Source organism: Neopelma chrysocephalum, unplaced genomic scaffold, assembly GCF_003984885.1.
Source record: "Neopelma chrysocephalum unplaced genomic scaffold, ASM398488v2 Primary Assembly neopelma1_75, whole genome shotgun sequence".
NCBI classification, from domain to species: Eukaryota; Metazoa; Chordata; class Aves; order Passeriformes; family Pipridae; genus Neopelma; species Neopelma chrysocephalum.
Genome location: NW_020897736.1, coordinates 12,394,383 through 12,419,090, shown reverse-complemented (window position 1 = coordinate 12,419,090; position 24,708 = coordinate 12,394,383). Strand labels below are relative to the sequence as shown.

The window sequence follows — 24,708 nt, the reverse complement described above, 5'->3', positions numbered from 1 at the left end:
ACCGTGTCGTGGGGTGATCTTCAAGCAGGGTATATAAATACGTATAAATATATATTGTCTAATGAAGCGTATCCTTTGGGCATGTCTCACGGAGAGCGCACCTTTAACCGGCAGGTCACTATAGCTCTGTTTCAGCTCACCTGTTTATCACATACCAATTAAACGGAGCTAATTGACCCCCACCCGGTCATTAAGAGGAATGACTCAGTATAACCTGTCAGAGAACAGGTTGCCCGGAGAAGCCGTGGCTGCCCCGTCCCTGGGAGCGTCCAAGGCCAGATCGGGGCAACCTGGGATAGCGTCAGGTGCCCCTGGGGGCGGAATGATTAACTTTTACAGTCCCCTCCCCCCCAAACACTGGTAATTACAGGGCGGGCACGTGACTCCCACCCCGGCAGCGATGGCGACGCGAGCGCCCTAGGCCCCGCCCCCGCCCCGCCCCCGGGAGTCACGTGGGGGCGCGGACGCAGCACCCGGAAGCGGCGGCCGGCGCGTGCCCCCGGCCGGGCGCGCGGGGCGCGGGGGGGGGGAAAATCCCGGTCCTCATCTTGCTCTTCATCTTCATCCTCATCCTCGTCCTGCTCCTCGTCCGGCATCCTTCACCGGGCCCTGCCAGCCCGTGAGCGGCCAGCACCGACCGGGCAAGGTGGGGGTCTGCCGCTGCCGCTGTGGAGACGGGCCTGCTGCCCTTGATTCTCATGGGGGCTCTGAGGAGCCGGGCGGGCCCTCAGGTGCCGCGGGCGTCTCTCATTGTTTGGGACGGTGTTGCTCCTTGAGGGGCTGTGCCGGGGGGGTCGCGGGGCTCTGCGGGGGTGGGGAATGTGTTTTAAGCTCTGGAGGGACCTCTGAGGGAGAGGGGAGGGTTGGGACTCGTCCCGTCAGCTCCGCCCTGGGGTTCATTTTCCGGGGGTCTCTCAGGGAAGGGGCCGCCTCAGCCGGTTCTGCAGGGGGGGAAGCCCGTGCTGAGTGGGCTGTTGTCTCCTTCCTCCTGCAAAGCTGGGGGGGGCCAAGTGTGGCTGAGATGGGGATGGAGCAGGGGCTGGGTGCAGGGGGGGTGGGAGTGTTGCTGGGGGAGAGGAGAAGGTGCTGCGTCCGTGCCCCAGTTACCCGTAAATCTTCTTTTTCGTTGCCTTTCTAAATCAGTAATGAACGGAACATGTCGCTGGTGTGGTGGGGTAACTCACAAGGAGAGCATTCCCAACTGCTTGTCATCCGTAGGTGATTCTTCCTGTAGAGGAGTTGTTTTTAGGAGATAAGAGTTCTTCGGGTTGTTTTGGTTTTCCTAAAAATGAAAATTGGGTCTTCAGAGCCCGGTCAGGTTCTTTGTGGTCTGAGTTACCTTTAGTGGCCAAGTTCCTGTTTTGAGTTCGTGGTTCAGCTTTTCTACAGCTGTAAAGCACGTGTTGTTGTTGACATGAGTGTTTGTGTGTGCAAATTTAATGCTGCATTTCTGTGCCAAAGGAAAAAAAAAACCCAAACAACATTTCAGTAACAGGGCATCAGCAAAAACTTCTTTAATCAAAGACAATCTGTTTCCTCTTTCCTGAAAAGAGGGGCAGCCCTTAGGAGTGGTGGGCATAAATGCACCTTTATAAGGAAGCTGGGGGAAATCAGCCCAGGTGTTATAGGCCAATGGTTCACTTCCACAAGTCATAACAGGTGAGCTGGGAAGCTCAAAATTTAGATTTCAGGTGGACTCTAAACTCCCTATGGTGTGAGGCAAGGTACAGGTGCAGGACGGAGTTCACCTGCATTGGAGCCTTTCCTTACCCAGTGTAATGACACAGCTTTGTGCTACCAGCCCACAAAAATCACCTTAATGGTACTGAAAGACTCAGGGGGCAGAAGCAGGGAGGTGATCACAACTGGGAGAGATTTGCCAAACCTTTCTGGCAGGCAGAATTATCAGTAGAAAGTCTCCCTCTCCGGCGCCTCTGTGTCCGTGCGGTCCCTGGCCGTGACTTTTGCTTCTTGGCCCTGTCAATATAACACTGCAAGATAATGTGTGTTTTAAGGCATTTCCTGTAATTTATGTCCGCCACAACTTTGTCACACTGTTGTTTGCTGAACAGCTTTTAGAAAGCCACTGGTGTGTGGTTATGGAGAGGAATTAGTCTGAACCACTGCTTCCTTTCTCCAGTGATCCGCTGTCCCCCAGTCCAGTAACTCATCCTTGCACCTGCTCCGCTTTGGAAATAGATATTTTTCACTTTTGCTGTATTTTTACCTGCTGCCAGACTGTGATAGAGAGCAAAATAATTAGAGCAAGCACCAAAATGAAACTACAAATTTGAAACAGCGGCCACACAGGTGAACTCCCCACCTGAAACCCTTGGACGTGAGAGGTGTAGCTCGTGCTCTGTGGAAGGTGTGTGTTGTCTTGCAATTCAGAAGGTACTTCCCTTTTTAAAATTCATGTTTTCTGCACCTGGAACGTGGCAAATGAAGACTGAAAGATGAGGAAATTGTAACTAACTGTTAATCCAGCTGTAACCCTGTAAACTGGTTAAGCTGCCCACCGGCAGCTCCCCTGCAGGGAGAAATGAATTGCAGTGACTCACAGAACACAACAAGGTCTTATTTTATGAAGAATTAAGAAACAAAACCTATTGATTTAGGCTTGGCAACTGTTAAGTAACAAGAGCAAAAGTTTCTTTGTTTTGTTATGCTCAGTGCTGTGTGTGAATGCATGAAAATAATCTCCTGAGGCAGTTGGCTTTCAGAGTGAAGCTATTGAGTCTCCAAGCTTCAAAACTGTTCGATGCCATTTGTTGGATAAATGGAAGCTAATGGTCTCTTTTAAGCTGCTTTTAAAAAAAGAGTTAAATCTTGGAGTTACCTCAGCATTTATTACTAATTAATGGAGTATTATAAGATGCTCATTATGTGTGCTTGGACATTCTGACTGGGGAGTGAATTAGTGGCATTCCTGTGTGGCCCCAACTCTGAATCAGTTTGTTCAAAATGTATTAATTGTGTTTCAAAGGTCTCTTCATTGGTAATTCCCGACAAGAGTCTGCTTCTGTGTAGATAGAGTTGAAATTTCAGGAATCTTCTGTAAATTAAGCCTCGGATCAGATGATGTTCCTGATGGGCTCTGGGACTCCTCTGGGTCAGTTGTACTTGGATGGAAGGATGTGATCTGAATACTGAGACATGAAATAATGTCTGTGGTGTGAGCTGCTGAGTGAATTGTATGAATATTTATTAGCTATAAATCTGGAGTGCTTTATCAATTTAAAACAAATCAAAAACCTGCTTTAAGGCTTTAAGCCACTTACAGCCTGCAACACAATTGAGTTGCTCTGCAGCTGTCCCAGGGGAATGCTGTTACAAACGCGTCATCATTTCACAGTTAGGCTGGTGCAGTAAGGCAGTCAGGTGACTGCCTCTTGGGGGAATAATTACATGGTTTGTGATGAAAACTCACCAAAAGTAAACTTGGTGTGAGTCAGAGGTAGTGCCATCAACTGATAAGAGCAAATCCCCCTGCAATGCTTTATATCCATGGCACAGCTTTCGAGTGCTGCCCATGGGAAAGCTGCTGTATTGATTTCTCACTTTCTCTTTTGCAGGCTGACCCAGACTGAGGTTTTTCTAAACATCATGGGAGAGATTAAAGTCTCTCCTGACTATAACTGGTTCAGAAGCACAGTTCCTCTTAAAAAGGTATGTACAGCTGGAATTGTCTTGTGGGTGAAGTCTCCTTGTTTTGTAGCAGGGGGAAGCCAAACTGTGTGGTTAATGCAGGGCAGCTGTGGCTATGCTACTGACCTGCTTTATCTCCTGAACTGCTGCCCCACATGTCATGTGAGTGCACGAAAGCACACCATTTTCACGTGTTTCTCAAAGGTCACTTCTGCAAGTGATGGGGAGCAGAGACTCCCAGCTGTGACCCACAGCAGCAGTACCTGCTGTCCTGATCCCAGCCATGCCTGAGGAGGAGACTCCAAGGAAATAGTGTGTGCTGGGGATCACACGTGGCCTCTCAGAGCTGCCTGTGTGCTCTGCACTGAGGCAGGGCACTGACCCTGTGCTGCCAGAGCCACCTCCACTGTCCCTACGCATCATCCTCAGGCCAAAGCAGCATCTAAAGGCAACTTCTCAGCAGTTGGACTTCACACAGGGTTACTGAGAGGGGGAAGATCCTTAACCATGGTGGAAAACCCCAAATGGTTTCTTCTGCTGTGTGTCCTTTAGATGTCTTTTGCTGAATCACACTGTCCAACGACTTTCTCCTCTCTCTTGGATTTCTCTGCTTCCTTTCACTGAGCCCCAGGGGAGAGTTGGAGGTGTGCAGTGCTCCAGCTCCCGCTCTGTACATCCCGAGGACAGAGAAGGCACAGGGTGCAGCACTAGGATGTGGCTCCTGACTGGGTCAGGCTCTCACATGTGCCTTTTGCAGGTCAGGCTTGCTGAGGCTGTGGTTACAGCCTGACCTGCAGCAGCAGCCCAGGCTCCTGCCAGACTGAAGGACAGTGCTGCCTTCCCCCCCAGCCTGCTCCTGCAAGCACAGTCTCTGATGGGGCCGTACATGCCGAGCAGAGTCAGTGGCCTGCTTAGCTTGAGGTGTTTTATAGTTTGGTTTTGGGCTAAGCTGACTTCCAGTTGGTTTGGTTCCCTAACCTGGATGGCAGTGTGGGCTGCAGGAACACCTTTAAGGAAAGGCTATAGGATTTTCATTCACTTTGCCAGTTTGTGTGTTCTGCAATTAAGAAAAATCTGTTGCTGTTGACTACACATGCTCTGTTTGTCCCTGGCTGTCCAGCTGTTTCTGGGCAGTACCAGACCTGCTGGGTCTGTTTGTGTCATGCTGTTGCCTTCAGGCAGTACCTCGCCAGGTCAGCAAAGCCAGGAGAAAGTGTTTCAGTGGGAAGAGGTGTAGGTGCTCTGAGGCTCTGTTTTGTGGGATGCAATATAGTGAGCTGGAGGTTGTGGTTACAACGGTGCTGCTGCCATGGGGATGTTGTGACACTGCAGCTCACTGCCAGCAGCCACTGCCTCCAGCTGCTGTGAGTGCTCAGGGTTTCATAACTGGGGACATGTGTAAACTGAAGCTGATGGTGCCCTGGTGACCTTCAGACCAGGGAGTGCCTCACCCTCATGAGTGATTCCGTCTGCTCAAAATCGAGAGATGCCACAGTGGTGAATGTGGGGTGTGAAGAAGATAGGAATAAACAAACCAGTCCTGGTTACTGGAGAGCAAAGGGAAAAAAAAAGCCCAGTTTGGAGATGTAATTAATATCTGAAGCTGTCTTTGGGAATACATTTGCATACATTATCCCCCCCAGAAGTGCAGGAAGGAATGACCAGCCTTGGTTACTGCTGTCACATCGACCTAAGGAAGCAGAGCCAGAGCGGTTTGTTGGAGAACAGGCTGAGATGTTTCTCCTGACAGACTCAGGAAATGCACAGCTCCATCACCCTTCCTGCCCTGGCCACATATAGGAAGTACAGCACAGAAAATAACATTTGTTAACTGAATCTCTGGCTTTGCCTGTGAATCTCCATTTACATACACTGCTCCCTCTCTTAGATAAGTCATTCCTAAAAGTCTTCAGCAAGGGACACCCTGGCCTTGCAAAACTCAGGGGAGCCACCCTGAACAGGTCCAACGTTACTGATGGGAGGACAGCTGAGAATGGCAAGGCCTGAAGCCCAGGAGTTGTGTTCAAAGGGTATTTTTTGGGGAGGTTGGGAGAGCTTTTATAGAAAGTTTATGTTTAAATGGTTTCAGTGATCTGGAAGCTCTGGTATGCAATCTTCCTTTTTTTTTATAGAGACTTTAGAAAACAACAGTATCATGTGATTCCTCATATGCCCCCAGAGCCTAAAATACTGGCTTCATTAGGAGCAGATTTGTTAGTCAAGCAAATCTGATTTGTGTTACACTGTTCTCTGATTGCTGAGAAGCTTAACTGCTGGGTTGGAAAAGTAAATTGTGCTTGTATATAACTGTTCAAAAAGCTGTAAAATCTTGATACAGAGGAGATGAATCCCACTGTGTGACATGGGCTTTCCCCAGAGGTTTGTGCTTGTTATCTGGTACAAGCCAAATGCTTCTGCTGGGTTGTGGAGTTGAAAGGAAATGTTAATAAACAAAACAGTTTGCTGGTAGAACAGGCCCTGTCAAAACAAGTCAGGCTTTAGCACTGCTAGAAAAGAAGACCCAATTCTTATACTTTTGAAGATATTGATGAATATGAGGAGCTGCTTATTAATGGTAGCACCTCATGTGAGAATAATCTGCCTCAGCCAGCCGTGTGTCCTGGGCACTCCAGATGCTCCTGAGATGATGCCAGATGATGGAAGTGTTTTTCCTCCTAGCTCAGCTTTGCAGTGCTGTCCTGGGAGCTGTGTGTGTCTCTGTTTCTGGCAGGCAACTCTAAGTGTTTCAGATCAATAACTGTGGTGTTAGCTGCTTAATTCAGCAGGCCTGCATGGATTCAGACCTGGAACGTCTTCTGTCCATGAATGCAAATGTTGATGATTGTTTAAAAAGCTGTCCCTGGGGCAGTGCTGGCTCTTCCAGCCTCCAGCTGCTGCTCTTGGTACCCTGAACTGGCCTCCTGGGTCTCTCCTGAGCATGGGAGTTCCTTTTCTGAGGTACAGTTCCTTGTCCAGCTTATCTCAGGGTGCACAAAGCATTTGTTCTGATGGTGCATGGCCACAATTCTGTTCCAGCTATGTCCACACAATGGTTGTCATTCCAGTTAGAAAACAAGCTTAGAGAAGAAAGCTATTGTGAGGAAGAATAAAAGATGGTCATGAGTATGATAACATTTACTAGATGATGGAAATTTCTAGAAGTAATCCTGGAAGCTGGCTGAAGAACCTCACTTGTCTTGTGTTTCTTGTCCCTCCTGTGCCTCTCTTTCCAGATAATAGTAGATGATGATGACAGTAAAGTCTGGTCACTGTATGATGCAGGACCGAGGAGCATTCGCTGCCCACTCATATTTCTCCCTCCTGTAAGTGGAACTGCAGATGTGTTTTTCCAGCAAATTTTGGCACTGACTGGATGGGGCTACAGAGTTATTGCTGTGAGTATCCTCAGTCCTGTGTCAGAGTTGGTGTGCTCATGCTTGTCGCTCTAATCATAAGTTGGATAGTGAACTTCTTAGTTTTGACTAAGGGAATCCACCAAAAACTTGCTAAGTTGCACTCTGGAGTAGGTAGCATGTGAATCCAGGCTGGAATCTGCTGTGTGTTCACAGCAGCATTTACCGAAAACCTTGTGCATGTGCACAATTAACTTCTCGGCCTATTTTTCCCCTTGTGTGTCCTGGACACAAGTCATTTTTGCCTCCAGCTGGATCTTTGTTAGTGCTGAGGCAAACACAGGAGTTAGCTCAAGGTTTCCATGTTTTCCTCGGGATCGTGGGTAACATGGTTCTTAGCCCATATAATACCTGCAAATGCTGTGTCACTCCTTCAAACCCAGCCTGCTCTTCTGTGGCTTCTCAGCTCCTGCGCTGAACTGAAATGGTTGATTTGTACAATATTAAACAGCCTGGTTTTAAGAGTCCTGCTGTGTCTCTTGCAGCAGTTAATGATTTCTGTAGCTGTTACATGCTACAAAATTATTGAAGAACAGTTACAGCCTCCCCTCCTACTAACTACAGGATGAGGCAATGCTGCACTTTCCCCAGCAAACTTGCTCTGCAGCACTTTGTGTGTTTTTGTGTAAGTGAGGGGGAGGTGTTTGCACCCCTGGGCTGTGGGGACCTTGCTGAGGAGCCTCATCCTGCAGGAGAGGCAGGTTGGTGTCCCGAAACCTCTAATGTGAGAACTGGTATGACTTTGAAGCAGATTGATCTGAAAACAGCTTTTCCTAACTTTGTATTATTTTAGTTGCAGTATCCAGTGTACTGGGATCACCTCGAGTTCTGTGATGGATTCAGGAAACTGTTAGACCACCTTCAGCTGGATAAAGTGAGTGCCTGGAGATGGGGAAGTGCATGTATCCTTGCAGTAAAAACCTGATGTTTGAAAGAGTCTTGTTTGAGAGCCAGTGTATAAAATAGGACACAAAAATGCAGGCTATAAATAAAGAGGCTGTGTTGCCATTTCACATTTGAAACTAGTTTATTTTTGAAGGTGAATACCCTTGGAAATTGTAACACTTGGCTTAATTCAACTGCTACTCTATGCTTATTAAAATGTATGGGTTGACTTCAGTTTTTCATGAGATCCCATGGAAGTTATCATTCCTAAGTCACATAGTACAGAACACCACAATCAAGTACCTTGGGTTGGAATAGCTATGGAGAACAAAGTGAAATGTTCGGAGTTTTTCTTAAGCTTGATGAACACAAAGAAATTTGCACTGTGATTCTGTGTGGAACATTTCCTTCTGTCAATATTTATCACATTTATGTCACTCATAAAACCAGAAGATGAATGGAATAGTGTTTCTTTCAAAAAATGGGTTATGGGGACAGGGTAAACTTGAATGACCTATTTTTGTAATCAGGCATTGTGGCTCAGAGGTCACATTTCACAAGTGTAACGTCATCTGTTTTTTGGGTTTTTTCCTTGTATTAGGTTCACCTTTTTGGAGCTTCTCTGGGAGGCTTTCTGGCTCAAAAATTTGCTGAATACACACACAAATCCCCCAGAGTTCAGTCTCTGATCTTGTGTAATGCCTTTAGTGACACTTCTATCTTCAATCAGACATGGACAGCAAACAGGTAAGGAAGACTGGGACAAGCAAGCAGACTTGTGGCATTAATTTTTTGCAATGAAATGTCCCACTGATTGGGTTGGACATGTGTCTAACCTCATTCAGCCTGGGTAAGGGAGGTATGGGATAGAATAGTTATGACTTTTAAAGCCATACCACAAGGGGAATGGAAATTTTCACAACTGAGAGTGTGGAATTAGACAAGTTGTTCTGTGATCCTCTGTGGATGTGTGGTCAGATTTAAAAACTCTGCCTGTTTTCTAACAAAAGAAGTTTAGGGCAAGAAAAGTGTTCCTCAGTGTGTTTAAAATACTCTTTTGCCATGTAAGGTTAAAAGCTTCCCAGAACATTTCAAGCACCAAACTGCCATGTTTTCCATCTCTCTGCTCTTAAAGCTTTTTCAGGATTTCATTTGAAGTTAAGGCACAAAGTCTGTGCAAGGAAAGGGAGCATTTACAACAAAACCTCTCAGTGCTGGAGTCCTTGGTTATTGAAGATTGTTACATCTTGTTTCTGTTCTAGCTTTTGGCTGATGCCTGCTTTTATGCTGAAAAAAATTGTCCTTGGGAACTTTGCATCTGGTCCTCTAGATCCTGAGATGGCAGATGGGATTGATTTCATGGTGGACAGGGTAGGTATCCGTGTGCTCCAATGGCTGTGGTGTCACTCTGTAGATTCACTGAGCAGGAGGGTGTAGGGATTTCTGTGCTTTCTTCATTCCCTGGCCCAGGAGGAGGAGTGAGGAATGGATCTTTAGCAGGTGCTGATTGTCACAGCCCCAGCAGTTTAACTGGGGTGGTGACTTTACCTTAGTTCTGCTTATTTATGTAGATCAAAAGAGAGGAAGTTAAGGAACTAAGATGAAAGAGGAGAAAGTACTGGGATACATCTGTAGGCCATTCCCTGGGGGCAGGAGCAACTAATGGAACATGCTCTAAGTGTTTGTCTCATGCAGACTAATACTGAGTTAGTTTTAAATGGATGAAGGTTATAATTCCATCTTCTCTTTGACTTTATTGTTCACATTACATTAACTTTCTGCAGTGAAATATGTTATTAAATCAGTGTTTCTCTCTCCTGCAAGCTGGAGAGCCTGGGGCAGAGCGAGCTCGCCTCAAGACTCACCCTCAACTGCCAGAACTCCTATGTAGAGCCTCACAAAATCCGAGACATCCCTGTAACCATTATGGATGTAAGTTCATGTCAACTAAATTTTTTTCTTAAGCACTGTTTCCTCCCCTTAACAGATGGGCTTGATATTCCATTAGCAAGTTAGTGAGCATTTGGCATGTAACTTTTTGTATTTAGGGAAGCCTTTTGCTGACTGGGCAACACTGTGACTCTTCTCTGCTACACTGAGTTGTATATTCAGTGCAGTAACTCAACCACATGTTCTAGTATTCCAACTTTGCCTTTCTCAGTGCCCAACAAATTTGCTTGTTTTCATTTCATTACACTGTTCCACAAAGAAGCTGAGAGGCACTTCTAGGAGCAACACAGAGCCAGTCTGATGTCTGATGTAACAACAAGATCTGAGATTCAGAGCTGACTGCTGGGACTTGTTCTGTAGGTGTTTGACCAAAGCGCACTTTCAACGGAAGCGAAAGAAGAAATGTATAAACTTTACCCCAATGCCAGGAGAGCTCACCTCAAAACAGGAGGCAACTTCCCCTATCTCTGCAGGAGTGCTGAGGTCAACCTATATATTCAGGTGAGTCTCTGAATTCAAACTCAGTTTACAAATGTGTTTAGCCACAAGAGCAGCAGGAAACTCTAGCTCTGTGCTTGTTTTGTTTCTTGACTTCCCTGAGCTCTGTGTGCTCGGAGATCTCTGATACCAAAGGGCCGGGCTGGAGCAGCCACATTCATGGAGGAGCAGCTTTTGGGGGTTTTCTGTTGTATTCCAGAGCCATGGTTTCATCCTCATAAAAATTACTTGGAAGGAATGTTTCTCCTTTATCAATGTCCTTCTACAGCTGTTCCCGTGTTATTTCCTGTGTCCCACAGATCCACTTGCTGCAGTTCCACGGTACCCGGTACGCAGCCATCGATCCCTCCATGGTCAGCGCAGAGGAGCTGGAAGTCCAGAAGATCAGTCTTCACACCAGCAATGAGCAAGAAGAGCAATAGGCTTGGGAGTGCCAGTGAAACAGAGGCATCACTTTGGTGGTCTTCCTGTGTACAATCAGCTGTTCCCACTCTGCCTTTTCCCTTATGTTAGCCGATTATCACTGTGTGATTCCTACAGGATCAGCAATCAGTGAACTACCCACGGACAGAAACCTCCAGCAGTGTAATAGGATAGATCTCTTTGATTTTTAGTCTTTGGATTCAAGGAAGCATCTTTGAAGACTACACTTTTAAACAATAAAGACATTTTTTCTACCAAAGTCTTCACTGTCATATTCTTAAGCAGAACAGTATATTTCTTTTTATATTTTTCACTTGGCTGTATATATTACCACATGCAGATTGTGTCCTTACAAGCTGACGTATATTTTTGTTGAATGTTTGATTTAAAAGATGTTTAAGTGACCATGTTGCCATCACTTATTTGCTTCATATGTTGTGTTGTAAGTTAGTTTGTTTCTATTTGAAATAAAGCATTTGAATTTTTAACTTTCTTGCTGTTAAAAAATGGTTTTCAATAAAACTTCACTTTCAGCAAGTGTCTCTTGTTTTGACTCCAAGAGAACAGCAGTGGAGTTCAATACAGTCCTGGTTTGCCTCTACAGCCACCTCTGGAAATGAAGAAAACCAGCACCTTCTGCTTGAATTCCCCTAAGGTTGCACTAAATAAGAATATTGCAGTGTTTTTAAATAAGGATGACAAGATATAACTTGCAAATTTGAGAGTACAATCTAGATTTATTGAAATACAGACATTATTTTCCCCTTGCAATGCTGTAAAAAAGAAAAATGAAGTATTAAATGATGAATTGGTATGTAAGGAAACTATATGTCCTTGCCAGAGGTTGTGTAGATAACTAATCTCTTGAAAAGATACAGTTTGAAAAGGTAAGAGGGGTCATTTGATTTATAAACAGTACATGTATGTTAATGTAAACTTATAAATACTATATATGTTAATGTTGTTCTCAGTGAAGAGTCAAAGCATTAAAGATCACAACCCCTAAGGTTCCAAAAGGACCAAATGGTATCTTTGATTTTGCTTCTTAAATTCCCACCATAAGAGGGAAGTTACAGACACATCTAAGACACAAGTGACTGACAGACACCCCCCAATACGGTAAGTAAAGAACACTCTGGAAAACAAAGGCTTTTTACCCTCATTAACTTAAAAAACTGACAATTAAAAATTTATGTATAAACATGCTTTAAACAAGTTACAGTAAAACAGTGTAATATTTCCTGATACAGTGTGACAAGTGAGGCTGGCTCACTGAACTCCCTTTACAGTACCCAGACAATAGGAAATTGCTGATAAAAAAATCTCCCTTCTGTGTAAAGAGGCATTTTTGACCACGAGCAGTTGTTTTACCCTTGTCATTCCAGAGCCAGAAGGGTGCAGCAGTGCCAGCTGTTTCTGACAAGAAGCCCTTAAGTTGCAGCTGCCTTTGAGCAGCAGCAGAGAAGTGTTTCTCCTGTAGCTCTGAGACCAGCAGAGGCTGCTCACGGTGTTACATCGCTGTGCACTTCCGTGGAGAGGTGGAGTCTGCGTTGGCTTTTTTCCGGATACTTTCTGAAAGAGAGAATGTTCTGCTGCACGGAAGTGTGGAACCATGGCAGGATGTGCTCACTTATCAAAACGAAGAGGAAAGAAATGACATGTAATGGAAGCAAGGGGGAAGGGCAGGTGCTTTCAGCTTGTGTGAATTGGCTTCACTGAAGTTTTCCGCTGTGTGTGTTGTGTAACCACAGAGTTCAGATAAATTGATTTAAATAATGCTGAGTGAAGGAAGACAAAAGTAGTACCTGCTAAATCTCTTCTTCCAATCCCCACAAGGCCTTCGTACAGCCCCTTGATAGGATTTTCTCCTGCAGTATTCACGCCATGGAGCCAGATCAGCAACATCCTGTGGCCGTGTTCCCTGTAGCTTTTAGTGCCTGGCAAGATCAAACCACAAATGGAATCCCACCCTTGGAGTGCATGGCCCTGACCAAAGCAGATTTCTGAACTGGTGGGTCTGGACACCCCTTCCTTTGGATTTTACTAGGAGGCTCCAAAGTAGCTAAAGTAGCTAATTTCCTGGTTGTGGTCAGATTGCTGGATTCATGTGAAACTTAATGGAGTGGCCCTGGATGAGCTTGGACTTGTTGGCCAACCTTTCATGGCAATACAGAATTTCTGCCTTCAGAGCACAGCTTGGCCCCTTGCTCACGTTATCCAAACTAGAGTCCTGACAGGAGCCAAACCAGACCCTCAGATCCTGCTTCTGCTAATGTATTTCTTAAACTCTAAACAGAACTTCACTGCCTTCTTGGTTCGTATCCTTCAAAGAAAAAAATGAAACTAGCAATTTTCTCCTATCCTATAGAACAAGAATTGTAGCAAGAACCCACCAGCCTGGTAAGTGCCTCATAAGAAATGAGCAATGAACCACTAATCCCCCTGCTTGTGTGCTTTATTACAAATTCCAGTGTGTAGGTAAGTCCACATTCATTAAAAGCAGAATTTTTAACCTAATATTTAGGTTGTTTCAAATAAACCAACAGGTTTCCTTCATGCTTTGCTCTTACTGCAGCTGAATCTCCAAGAAGCACAGTTGAAGTGAAGGAAGGAAAATACCTGGGAAGTTTTTTATACCTGTCCATTGTTGCTCAATGGCCCTAATGTGAGCATCTGTGAATTTCCAGTAATGTGCCAGCTTCTTCCATTCCCCAGGTTTGAGGTACTTAGTGGCTAATCTCCACATGACTGAGCGAATGTGCTGTGTTTCCAGCCTGTGATCTTGCTTAAAGGTCACTTGCTTTGCCACCCATGAGTCGGAGTCGCTGTTGAGGTTGTCCTGCAAAGCCAGAATAGGGGTTTCAGTTGGGGTGCTGCAAGGGTGCCTGTCGTTCTGCAGCCTCCCACACCCTCAGCTCTGCAGGTCGCTGCAAGTTCATTCTGGCACAGCACTTTTTTTTTTACTCTCTTTATTCCTGTTTTGCTCTGTACTAACCAGGCACTTTAACAAAAAACGTTAAAAGGCACTTTGCTGGAGAAACCCATGTGGATCGTAATTTCCATTTCTATACTGCCTTTTATCTGGGCTTGGTGCAGGATCATTTCATTAAATCTCCTGCTTCCCTGCAACACAGGCTTGTGCTCAAAGCCTTCACATGCCCTGCTGCAAAGAGGCTGGATGACATTCCCTAGGGCTGCACAGGAAGCCCATGAAGGGCCTGATCTACACAGCATTACTCCTGAAGCTGTGCCTGAGCCACAGGTGTGTGCCCTCCTTTCCTTCCTTTTCTTCTCCCTCTAGAGTCCTGGTATGGGAAAATGCTCAAAATGTTAAGACATGAGGGATGTGGCATTTGGCTGTACTTTCTGCATGCTCTGCTCAGCTTGGTTTGGGCACAGGCCTGGGGAAAGCAGGGTTTCAGGTGGCAGACTGGGGCTGAGCAGCTGGAGTTTGAGAGGAAAGTTGGTTGTATGACTCCAACAAGAACTGATCACTGCTCACAGGAGTTCTCTCCCACTGCTGAAAAACTCACCACATCCCATTTGGTGACATTAGGCCAAGCATTTTCCTGCTTAGTCCTTCAATTTTTCCTCGAAAAAGGAACAAATGCTATCCAACTCCCTTCTACAGGGCTTTGGGAACAGCTGTCAAAGAACCTTTGAAAACCTCTGTTCCTGGCAGCACAGCCTGGGATTTCTAACAACAGGGGCCTTTTTAAATAAGGAAAGCCTTAAGTAGATGCCGTTGGCACGGCAAGGACTTCTGTTTTTCTTAAGTAAGGGGATGAAAGTCGAGGTCAGGCTGCCACAGAATGCCCTGTACTTCTTTTCCTTTGACAACTGGTATGTGGAGTCTCAATGGAGCAGATGGAGCTCCACCTGCCCTGGAAAGGGCAGGGGATGGTGTGTGAGCTGCTCACCTTCTCCCATTTGTAAAACCTATCGGCTTTGATAATCATGTCCACCAGGTTGATGTGATTGCCTCGGGCAGCAACATCCAGAGACGTTTTCCCCTGCTGAAATTAGAAGGGGAAAATGAGCTGGAAAAGACCTTTCACCTTAGGAGGTACAAGCTCTGTTGCACCAGCAGGACTATTGAGTAATGCACCCAGCCAGGACCTATTCTCCACTTATAAGCAGCAGATGTGAGTAGAAACCAAATTTCACACAGAGAAGTGTGAATGTGTTCCCTGAGCTGAGTGTCACTGTAGTTCCACAGAGTGCTGGAGGGTGGCAAGTTCAGCCAGATGGCTTCAGGTCTGCATGTGCTCTAACCCACTGAGGATAGCAAACACTGCTTTGCTCTCTGCCCAAGCCTCTTCAGCATTTCTGGGCACACACCACACTTTCTTCTAGAATTCTGTTGATTTAATTAGAGGGCAAAAGCCCTGGAAACAATGCCAGATCTAGATCAGATACTTTATCCTATTAAAATATGTGTGCTGTGATTCTTGGGGTATTATTGCTTATCATTATTTGAGATCTTTGATATTAATGTGTGCAATAGCATAAGTAGAAGCAGAAGAAACTAGAAAAAACTTTGAGAAGGAAAAGGTTGTTCATTGTGTGAACTGTTGTCTACCTGCCTAAAAACCAGCCACTTCTTTCCCGGAAAACACAACAAACACTGCCCTATTCAGCAGTGTTTTAAGGCCTTATCACTGGAAATATCCAGATTTTAATATTACTAGCCTTCCTTGGAAATTATGAAAGACAGTGGCAAAGACTATCTATATTTTCCCTCCATACTCCCACAGGACCTATTCAACCCATGGAGACACTTACCTTGTCTGTCAGCTTCAGGTTAACTCCTGCAATGAGAATCATCTCGGCGACGTCCTGCCTGCCGTGCTCTGCAGCGATGTGGAGTGAGGTCTGCTGCCTCTGCACAGGGAGGGAGAAAGGACTACATTTCAGAGAAGGACAAGTGTGAGGCTGGAAGGACAAGGCAGAACATTACCAGGAGGAAATGCTGTAAGAACGCTGTCAGCTCTGCCCTCCTTTCCCCTCTACCCCTTTTCAAGCTGTGGGTTAAACACCCTCCTACCTCCAACTAGAGTTGGTTTCCTCTGGCTGAGCAGAACTGGTCTGTCCCTGTCCCCAGACCAGCATTAAGAAGCCTCCCTGATCTAATCCTCTAGACTTCAGTCTAGATAAGGAACATCTTCAGCTCCATAAGGCTCTCTAGGGTAACTTATAGGATTATGTTATTTCCTATTATTTAAACAATTTCTGTGGGCAGGTAGTTTGGCCATGGGAGGGAAGGACCTGTGCCAGTTCTTTGTTCCTGGGACACAGGGCTGGGTTAATGCCCCCCCTTGGGATTGTTTAATGGAAACAAGTAAAATCAAACACAAAATGTGGCAATTTTGTGGTGTCGTCAGGAGGGAACATTGCTACAAGAATGAACATTAACTGAAACAAGCTACACAAAGCCCTTCATTCAGAAAATTACAACTTGGTGAGACAACCAGCTATCTGTAGGCTTGCCTCCTGTTCTCAGTCCTCCAAACGTTTTGCAGTTTCTCCCACTTGCTTCCAACAAGGAGGAGAGAGCTGACTGCAGTGCTGCTGTGCACAGGTCCCAGGGATGTGGCACAGCCCATGTGTTGAATGCCATCAAGCAATTATCTCACTGCAACACTCGGAACCATTTCAAGGGTTTCACGTTTCCTAAGTTGCGCTTCCGGGTTTTCCACATTTTAAAGCACTCCTCTTTAACCCTGTCCCCAAGGTAATCAAATCCCCCCTGAAACTGGTTGACATTTCAAAGACAAAGAACAGGAGCTGCAGTCTTACATTATCTGGAATGTCAAGGTCACACCCTGCCTCGATGAAGAGCTTCACCATGGCTGGGAAGTTCTGCAGGACTGCGATGTGTGTTGCTGACGCATTTTGCTGTTGAAAGAAGACCCTGGGCTTAGGAAGAGCTCAGCTCATGGCACTGAAAGGACCATGCTGTGCCCAGCATGTCTTATTCTATCACAGCTGCCACTCAGCACTGGGGGCTGACTGGGGATACTGCAGCACTGGTCCTTGCAGAGTTGCTTGGTGCTCTCAAGCAGCTCCACAAACAGACTTCGCCTTTTTTAAGTGGTGAGAGCATTGAGAAGGACTTACATGATTAACAGCATCAGTGTGGATTCCTGCATCCATGAGGATCCTGGCTATCTCCTCATAGCCATGCAGTGCTGCGTAATGAAGACAGTTCATCTTCTTCTGAGAGGCACCTCAGAAGAGAGGGGTGTTAGTCAGGGCTTCTTCTCAGAGGCTGCAACTGGTACAGGCTACCCACAGAAAGCTCCCTGCTTCCCTCCTGCAAGAGCCCCATGGCCCCACATTGACAAATTCATGGAGCTTGTCTCCACAGCCAAACCAGTCCCAGGGAGCTTCACCTGCCTTTTTGTACAAAACCATGTCTACCCTTCCTCTGGACTCCCTGCACTGTTCCTTAATGATGGGCTCCACAAGGCCCAACCTGGGAAGCCAGGCATAAATCCACAAAGTAGTGCTTGGAAATGGAATGACCTCCATGGAGCTAACCTGGGTCTGGGCATTGACATCAGCTCCTGCTTCCACCAGCAGCTTCACACAGTCCCTGTGACCCCCCTCAGCAGCCAAGTGCAGAGCTGTAAGGCCTTCCTGGACAAGGCAGAAAAGGACACAGGCAGCATTTCTGTAGGCAAGGCCAAGGCAGAGCAGCAGAATGAGCAAGACTCTACCCTGTCTTCTGAATCCATGACATGTTAAGGTACCAATTCTGAGGGTTAGGGATCTGGAACTGGAAACCCGTGACCCTCAACCAGATTCTCCCTTCTGAGGGTTGTAGCTCATTTCTTTACAAGAAAACAGAAACAAGCAGAATTCTTAAGTGATTTAATCTGGTTTTATTACTGCTCTTTGAACAAAGGGCAGCTCATCTGGGGGGAGACAAATGCTACTGGTTACCACAGAAGGTGGCTTCCCCTTTGTTTCAGATCTTAATCACAATCAAATACACTTTTGAAAGACAGTAATGAAACAAGACTAAAAAAAAAATGCTGATAAACTTAATTGAGAGTGTGCCCTGGAATAAATAACAGCGATACTAAGCCAATATTTGCCATCTAAATCATTAACTGTGTTCCAGCCACGTAATTTTCCAGAGCAGATCTGTCAAAAGGGAGATCTCAAACAGAAGGTCCATATGTTCAGTGACTAAGTCAATACTATAAAGCACGGTGCAGTTTAGTTTAAAACACATTCAAAAACCATTTAGGTACTTGAATGTCCAAGGGTCAGGGAGAAAAAGGGAGATTAAATGGAGTGATAAGGTGGGTCAGCAGATACAGCAGGAAGAGAAGGCAACACTTTGGAGCTGGAAATCGGTCCAAGACGGATGTTGCCTTTCACTGATACTCTTCAAGTGGCACCTGGATTTACCCACTCAGGCTTCAGATAAAATCAGCTATTTTCTAGACCTCCCCTGTCAATACTGACTATTCAGCCTGGTGACTGTGGCAGGAATGTATTTCTAGGGAGGAAAAGGGAGAAACTGATGTGGTTACTATTTCATTTAAATGTACTTACTGAGTTTTTTTCATCAAGGTCCACTCCAACGCCTATAATCTTCTGCAGCACAGAGAGGTGTCCATTTTTAGCAGCTAAATGCAATGCTGTATTTTCTTCCTGAAAGTAAACATTACTTCATAAATATATGTATCACAGGACTGTGTGTTCATACACCACAACCTTGGACAGAGTATATGCAGTGTGTCTGAGAAGGAGGTTGTAACCAGTAGCACGAGACTGAAGCAATCTTCTAATAGTTGCAGCAGGGAAGGAAGAAGCCCAGCTACCTTAAACTGGAGCATGGTACACCAGGCTTGCCGCACGTCCTATTTGAAAAGCCCTGGAGAGAAATCCAACATGGACTGAGGTGCAAATGGCTTGCAAGTGGATAGGGGAGAAAAGCTCTGACACACCACGACCATAGTTAAAACTGTGGAAACTCGCCTTCATGAACCTTTTGGTATCCTGTTCCCTGATTTTCATATCCATATCATTGGACTTCACTTCCCTTGTGTGTCATTTTGTGCCCATACCTGGTCTTTGGCACTGTGAGAACAACCCAGTCGAATGAGGAATTCCACCACCTCTAGTCTCCCATACTCTGCAGCCAGGTGAAATGCTGTCCTCTCCATCTGGGAAAGGAAACAAGGAAACACGTCCAAAGAGGCTCAGGAAGCAAAAGATCAGATCATCTGCTGCAAGAAATACAATGATGCCTCGGGTAATAACCCATTCCACAAAGGGCAGAAGTACTGCAGTTATCTTTTATTCTGCTGCTTTTATTCTGCATTATATTTGGGATGACCCTAATAAAACAAGGTGAACAGAACTACCCACTGGGGCAAACAAGCATGTTGGTCTCACCAAACACTGGAAGAGGTCTTTTCAGTGGCTATTTCCTATAAATGGAGGATAATAAATAATTTATTAAAAACAACTAAGGATTAAAAAATTGACTTCATATCTAAGCCCCCAGTTATCGAGTGAGTGAGGACCCCTTTTGGGGAAAGGCAAATCTCTTGTTGCTTCATTTAACTCCCAAGCATCAGAGTGGGGATCACTCTTGGAAACATGAAGGCCATGGAGCAAAAAAGAATGTGCACTAACTCCTGTATGTTCTTATGCCATCTCCAGGAACAGATCAGCCAGTGCTGGAACATGCTGAAAGAGGGTCACCCTTGGTTATTACTTACCCACAACACACTCAGGAGCATCATCAGCAAGAGAGTACGACACTGAAATTCCTGAATTTATTCTGCAGAAGGCTACACTGAGAAGTCCTGGCTGCTAGAAGTTTGACCAGAGCCAGAATCCCCATGATCCCTAAGCCCACTTTGCAGGAAGACTTCTGGGAATAGCTTCTGACTCCAAGTCTCTTCCCAACACCAAGGGCAACATACCCACTAAACTCAGCAGAGCAATATCAGACCTCAAGAAACAAAGCAGTGATGAGCTTTCCTACCTTGTCTGTCTCATCCACACACACATCCTCCAGGACCTCCATGATGAACTCTATGACCTGGACGTGTCCCCTCTGGGCAGCACAGTGGAGTAAGTTCCTGCCATTCTGGAGGGGAGATAAAGGACAAGTCCAACTCTATGGGACAGTCTCTTTTGACAACCTGCTCCTTTTAGCAAAGACCCATTCCACGCCTCCCTGCACCTCTAGGGCTACACTTCCTTGTGCTGCAGACACCAAGTTATGACTGGAGTATTAATGCTGTTTGTCCCAACCAAGGTCTGTCTTAGAATACACAGACTGCTGACCCACTAAACCCATTTCCCACTTCTATAACACCTTCCACATAAGCATTGCACAAACATGGGCTGAGGATGCTGTGTGCATCTCTATAGCTACAATTATTGGATTACAGCTGTTTTAGGAATAAGGCAGAGTGCAGATGGCCATCCCCAGAGTAGGTGCTGTCATACAGGACTACCTAACCACAGGTAAGTCTCTCTCCGTCCCCCAGCACCATCTAGAGCTGTGTGATGGGCCCACACAGGGAGACTCTCACCCTGTTGACATGGTTAGTCTTGGCCCCAGCGTTGATGAGGATCTGCAGGACACGGAGGTGGCCAAACCAGGCAGACAGGAGAAGAGCATTCATTCCAAACTGGGCAGAAGAGAGATACTTACAGTTAAACTGCAGCCACCACCATCCCCACCATGGAGGAAAGCTGTCCCCTTAGCTTCATGCAGTTTCCCAAATCTATTTGTTTCTCACTGTTATTTTTTCTAGCCTCACTTTCTCCTGTTATTACTATTCCTGCCACAGATATTCACAGCAGCTGAGCAGAGAGCTGCCTCCAGACTGCCACTTCCTAGTTAATGGTGTGTATTTGGCTGGTCGTTATGGGGGAGAGAGAATTTGCTGGCTGTCCCTGTCATCCTACAAGCCCCAACAACATGACCAGAAGAAGCCAAGCATCCCCATGCTCTACAGAAAACCTCACAGATTCCACCAGCCTACTCCCAGTCACTGTATGTGCAAGGAAAAGGCCAAAAGACAGAGCACAGACACCTCTGAAAACAAGTCTCACTCCAGCCCCTTGCTCAGCAGGTGCCATGTGCCACCCTGTGCCACCCACCCAGGGCTAAGGTGAAGTCTGTCACTGCTGGCCCAGCACCCAGTCCCTGGCACTCCCCCAACACCGAACACATTTGCAGGACATGCAAGGGAGAGTCGCCTTTGTACACTGTCTTCGTCATCCACGGGGACATCGTGACCCAGGAGCAGCCGCACAGCATCCACATTCCCTGCTCCCGCGGCCCAGTGCAGGGCACTCCGGTCTGTCTGGAAGGGAAGGATAGAGAAGGAAGGCTCATGTATGCAGAGTGTGTGTGCGTGTATCCACCAGCCTTCCTGAAGGCCAAAATCTCCTTGGCCAACCATGGAGCCAGAATTTCTCACACTGTGCAGGGTCTTATTTGGACACAACCCTCTGTCTCTCTCCTCTCCTGTCAGGCAGGTGTTAGTCACCTTCCGCTCAGGAACTGCAGGTCTGGGCTATAACAACAGCACAGGAGTGAAGAACATTGCTGCCCATCAAGGGACAGACTGAAAGAGTAGGGATGTGTGTAATCCCAAGATATTGGTCAACAAGGAGAGACCTGCACCAGGGACTGAGTTTGTCCCAGAGCCTTGGCATGCAGAGATAGCAAAATCAAAGCCTTTCATACTGTGTGTATCTGGCACAGAGGTTACAAGGGGAACCATAAATGATCACCCTCCCTCAGCACCTGCAGCTTTCCAGTGTGGTCAGGATGATAGTGGGGGTCTCAGTGTGTTGAGGAACTGCTTGGTTGCCACAGGCTCTATTTAGCACAGGGTGGTGTATTTTAAAGCTTTGACCAATTAAGCAGTGAATGAGAAGAGGAGTGTTAAGGAGCTGCAGTTCTGAAACATGCCCTCAGTACTTCCTGCAGCTTAGAGGTGGAAAAACCCAGGACTTACATTGTTTTTGGCTTTGATGTCAACCCCTCTTCTGATGAGCTCCTCCATCCTGGCCGTGTCATTCCGCTTGGCTGCGTCATGGAACTCCTTCTCTGACTGAAGCACTGCAGCAGAGCAGAAGAGTGAGCATTAAAACAGAGCTGGCAAGGAGCACGGGGCAGCATGCCCCAACAAACCTCCTCTTCATCTCACTGGCCCCTGTGGCTTCAGGGAAGGGTGACTGCGGAAAGATTCTTCCAGCAAGAATCCCAGTCCTGCAGATGTTGGCATGTTTGCTGGATTTGTCCTCTCCCACCGTCTCTCCTTCCCTGAGTATCCCTGTGCCATATCAGTGCTCTTCCAATCCTACTCGCTTCTCTTCTAATTCAGTCTCTTTCTCTTCATGGATTTGCTCCAGCTGCAAAACCTTTTGGTCCGTGAGGTCCATGTCTTCTGGGCCATGTTCTCTGGGCACCTCTAAGGCCCAGAGCTGGTGTAAAGTCTCTGACACATCACTGTTTCCTCCATCCTTCCACCTACATCCCACCACTTGACAAGGAGGCCTTTACACATGGTCCTGCTGTCCCCCCTCCAGGCAACCTGAACCATCCAAGCAGCACAGAACTGCCAGCCTAGCCTGTGATTAGTGTTGCATCTCTTAATAAACCGTGGCAGTTCTGCATATAATTTACCACGACAGGCAGTATTTGTCCTGCACAGTTAGGCACAATTTAAGAGTGTTTACTCTCCATGCTGGGCCTTGCCACAGCAATCTTCTCCTTGATCGAACAAACCTTCCTGCCAAGAAACGAGAGTAAAGCTGTGACTCTGGGGCTGCCACAGCCCCACAGGGAGGCTCTGAAGGTTTTTGGCATGGCTAGTGTCAGTCGTTTTTGGAATCAGTCTCTGCCCTACTGCTTTTGGGAAATTCTTTCAAGAAGTGCTTGACTCATATCCTCAGCCTATAATATTCCACTGGAGAGCTGGCCCAGAGCTGGCCCAGAGGCTTTGCTTTCTCCTATGCTGCTGCAGAGCTCAGGCTGCAGTTTGAGCATCTCAATGCAACTTCAGGGGCTCAATGCAACTTCAGTTGGTTTCAACATATCAACTAGACACTAACCACATGCCATACAAGAGGCGTCAAAACATATTATTGTTCCCATTCCACCACACTGAGGAGATAAACAGGAGATTTGCTGCCTAAATAGCACTACCCCATTTTTCTCTTCAGAGGGCACAGAAGAAAGGCAACCCTACTGTGGACTCTTAGAGCAACAGAGGTATAATCTCATCCTCCAATTTCGATTCCCCTTACCTTCAAACAAAAAACTTTAGCTCAAGAAAACCACAAATAATACAACAGGATCATTCAATAGTGTGTTTATCCACTTAACACCAGACATGATCATCTGAGAGTGTGCATTCCACAGTGTTGAACCTGCTGCTACAATTAAGGCAGTAGGATTTGGACACTGATTTCTGCAGAAACAGGATTTCCTGTACTGTATATTAAGACTCTGTTATCATCTGGTCAGGGGTGTTAACAGGATTGCATTTCCACACCACATGGACCCTTGATTTGAGAGGAAATATCAGGAGAACTTGTGAAAAACACGTGGAGTTTTTGTTAATTATCAACACCCAGGGTGACCCACACACACCTCCTTGTAAATGCTACTCTTTCAGTGGACTAAATTCTATGTTTCAGCTAAGAAAATGCTGCTGCCCCTGCTCTCCAAGTGACAGAAATGTGCTGTTACATTTTATGGTCACACAAAGCATCATTGCCAAGAGATACCAAAGCACTCCTTGCCTTATTTATTCTCTCCTCTACCTGTAAAGATGAAGTAACAAACCCAGCATCACCAAGGCTGTAGCAGCCGCAATTTATTTTCAGCAACACATGGAAAACCATTTGGTGATCTGAGTTTCCTGTTTAGGATCCACACGACTCTGCTAGCTCTGTAAATGTAAATGCACTCCTCATCATGGCATAAACCCATCCAAGAGCAGCATTTCGGTGGATATTTAGCAGTTTTACTTCTCTTTCAAGCTCAGATTCCAGGGTGTTTTGTAGTTTGTGTTACTGAACATGAATTCAGTTATCCCAAACAGCGTGGAACACATTTTAAATTATTGACCCTCAGTCCAATGCACCAACTCATGGGCAATTTATTATGCAAGAGATGTAAAAAAGCATCAAAGGAGATGAAAGACACGCAGAGAAATGTGATAAAACCATCCACAGGGCTCTAGCTGGAGCTGCAGGACACAAAGACAACCCAGGATGGGGACCCGGGGATAAAGGGGGCCAGAACCCCCAAGTGGGGAGTACCGGAGTTGTATGCAGCATCTCAGGGGTACAGGATCCTTTGAAGCAAAACAACTCTTAATTCACGCGTAGGTTTATACACCTGCTTTGTTTCTGAGCGCATTTTCATGCATCTGGTTATTCCTTGGAGCATCGCCGCTCTGTCCCTGACCCCCCCGGCTCCCGCCCGGCCCCGCTACGCGAATCCCCCGCCACGGCCCAGGGCCCCCCACCTCGGCCCCACTCACGGGTGTCGCCCTCCGACGCCAAGTCGTCGCCCATGTCGCGACACAGCGGCCCCGCCGCGGCCGCCTCAGGGCGGGCTGACAGGCGCGTCCCCGCCGCCTCAGGGCGGTCTGACAGGCGCGTCCCCGCCTCCTCACAGGCCGCCCCGCCGCCGCAGAGCGCCTTTGTAGCTTCTCTTTAAAGCAAAATATCGTAAAATGAGCTCTCCTTCTGACAAACGCGGTGTTCTCGGGCCGTTTTGGCGTGATTTGAGGGGGTACATCGAGCTGCCGCCATTTCGGCCGGGTGCCGCCCCTCACCTCAGCGCGGCTCTGCTGGGTGCTGCTGCTTGGAGGTGGTGGGTGGT

General features: G+C 46.6%; 2 protein-coding genes and 1 long non-coding RNA gene across 12 annotated transcripts in view; 2 read left to right on the top strand and 1 right to left on the bottom strand.

Moving 5' to 3' along the window:
* The first annotated feature begins 479 nt into the window (after window positions 1-479).
* SPG21 (SPG21, maspardin) lies at window positions 480-11,310 on the top strand. Of its 3 annotated transcripts, XM_027688672.1 has the most exons (10): window positions 480-646; window positions 2,311-2,368; window positions 3,576-3,669; window positions 6,882-7,043; window positions 7,855-7,935; window positions 8,548-8,693; window positions 9,209-9,317; window positions 9,771-9,878; window positions 10,257-10,397; window positions 10,694-11,309. In XM_027688672.1, the coding sequence occupies exons 3-10, from the start codon at window positions 3,607-3,609 to the stop codon at window positions 10,814-10,816; spliced, it is 933 nt and encodes a 310-aa protein (XP_027544473.1). In that variant the 5' UTR covers window positions 480-646; window positions 2,311-2,368; window positions 3,576-3,606; the 3' UTR covers window positions 10,817-11,309. The 3 variants fall into 3 exon arrangements, with proteins under 3 accessions (XP_027544473.1, XP_027544472.1, XP_027544471.1); XM_027688671.1 differs by lacking the exon at window positions 2,311-2,368; XM_027688670.1 differs by lacking the exon at window positions 480-646 and having other exon boundaries at window positions 2,366-2,467; window positions 10,694-11,310.
* A 77-nt stretch (window positions 11,311-11,387) lies between these two features.
* On the bottom strand, window positions 11,388-24,462 carry ANKDD1A (ankyrin repeat and death domain containing 1A). 6 transcript variants are annotated; one of them, XR_003535043.1, is made up of 16 exons: window positions 24,365-24,462; window positions 21,827-21,930; window positions 21,047-21,166; window positions 20,387-20,485; window positions 19,831-19,935; window positions 18,902-19,000; window positions 18,387-18,485; window positions 17,361-17,459; window positions 16,938-17,036; window positions 16,617-16,715; window positions 15,603-15,701; window positions 14,738-14,833; window positions 13,455-13,656; window positions 12,623-12,754; window positions 12,189-12,389; window positions 11,388-11,590 (listed from the first exon to the last, which is right to left on the bottom strand). XR_003535043.1 is itself a non-coding variant. In XM_027688665.1 (15 exons), exons 1-15 carry the CDS (start codon window positions 24,396-24,398, stop codon window positions 12,328-12,330), a joined length of 1,548 nt encoding a protein of 515 aa, XP_027544466.1. In that variant the 5' UTR covers window positions 24,399-24,462; the 3' UTR covers window positions 11,922-12,327. The 6 variants fall into 6 exon arrangements, 5 of the variants coding, with proteins under 5 accessions (XP_027544466.1, XP_027544467.1, XP_027544468.1 ...); XM_027688665.1 differs by lacking the exon at window positions 11,388-11,590 and having other exon boundaries at window positions 11,922-12,389; XM_027688666.1 differs by lacking the exon at window positions 11,388-11,590 and having other exon boundaries at window positions 11,922-12,389; window positions 21,068-21,166.
* LOC113970118 overlaps window positions 24,463-24,708 on the top strand; it is a 35,427-nt gene continuing 35,181 nt past the window's right edge. For 2 of the 3 annotated variants that reach the window (XR_003535045.1, XR_003535044.1), the window contains exon 1: window positions 24,463-24,699. This is a non-coding gene — a long non-coding RNA (uncharacterized LOC113970118). The remainder of the gene's footprint in view (window positions 24,700-24,708) is intronic. The other variant, XR_003535046.1, reaches the window with a different exon arrangement.

Excerpts from the sequence above, each read along its gene's own strand:
- SPG21 (XM_027688670.1), top strand. Across the intron at positions 7,044-7,854 it reads GGGGCTACAGAGTTATTGCT|TTGCAGTATCCAGTGTACTG; the intron begins GTGAGTATCCTC and ends GTATTATTTTAG. Across the intron at positions 7,936-8,547 it reads ACCACCTTCAGCTGGATAAA|GTTCACCTTTTTGGAGCTTC; the intron begins GTGAGTGCCTGG and ends TCCTTGTATTAG.
- ANKDD1A (XM_027688664.1), bottom strand. The coding sequence starts at position 24,398 with ATGGGCGACGACTTGGCGTCGGAGGGCGACACCC. Across the intron at positions 19,936-20,386 it reads AGACTAACCATGTCAACAGG|AATGGCAGGAACTTACTCCA; the intron begins GTGAGAGTCTCC and ends TCTCCCCTCCAG. Across the intron at positions 16,716-16,937 it reads ACACTGATGCTGTTAATCAT|CAAAATGCGTCAGCAACACA; the intron begins GTAAGTCCTTCT and ends TTCTTTCAACAG.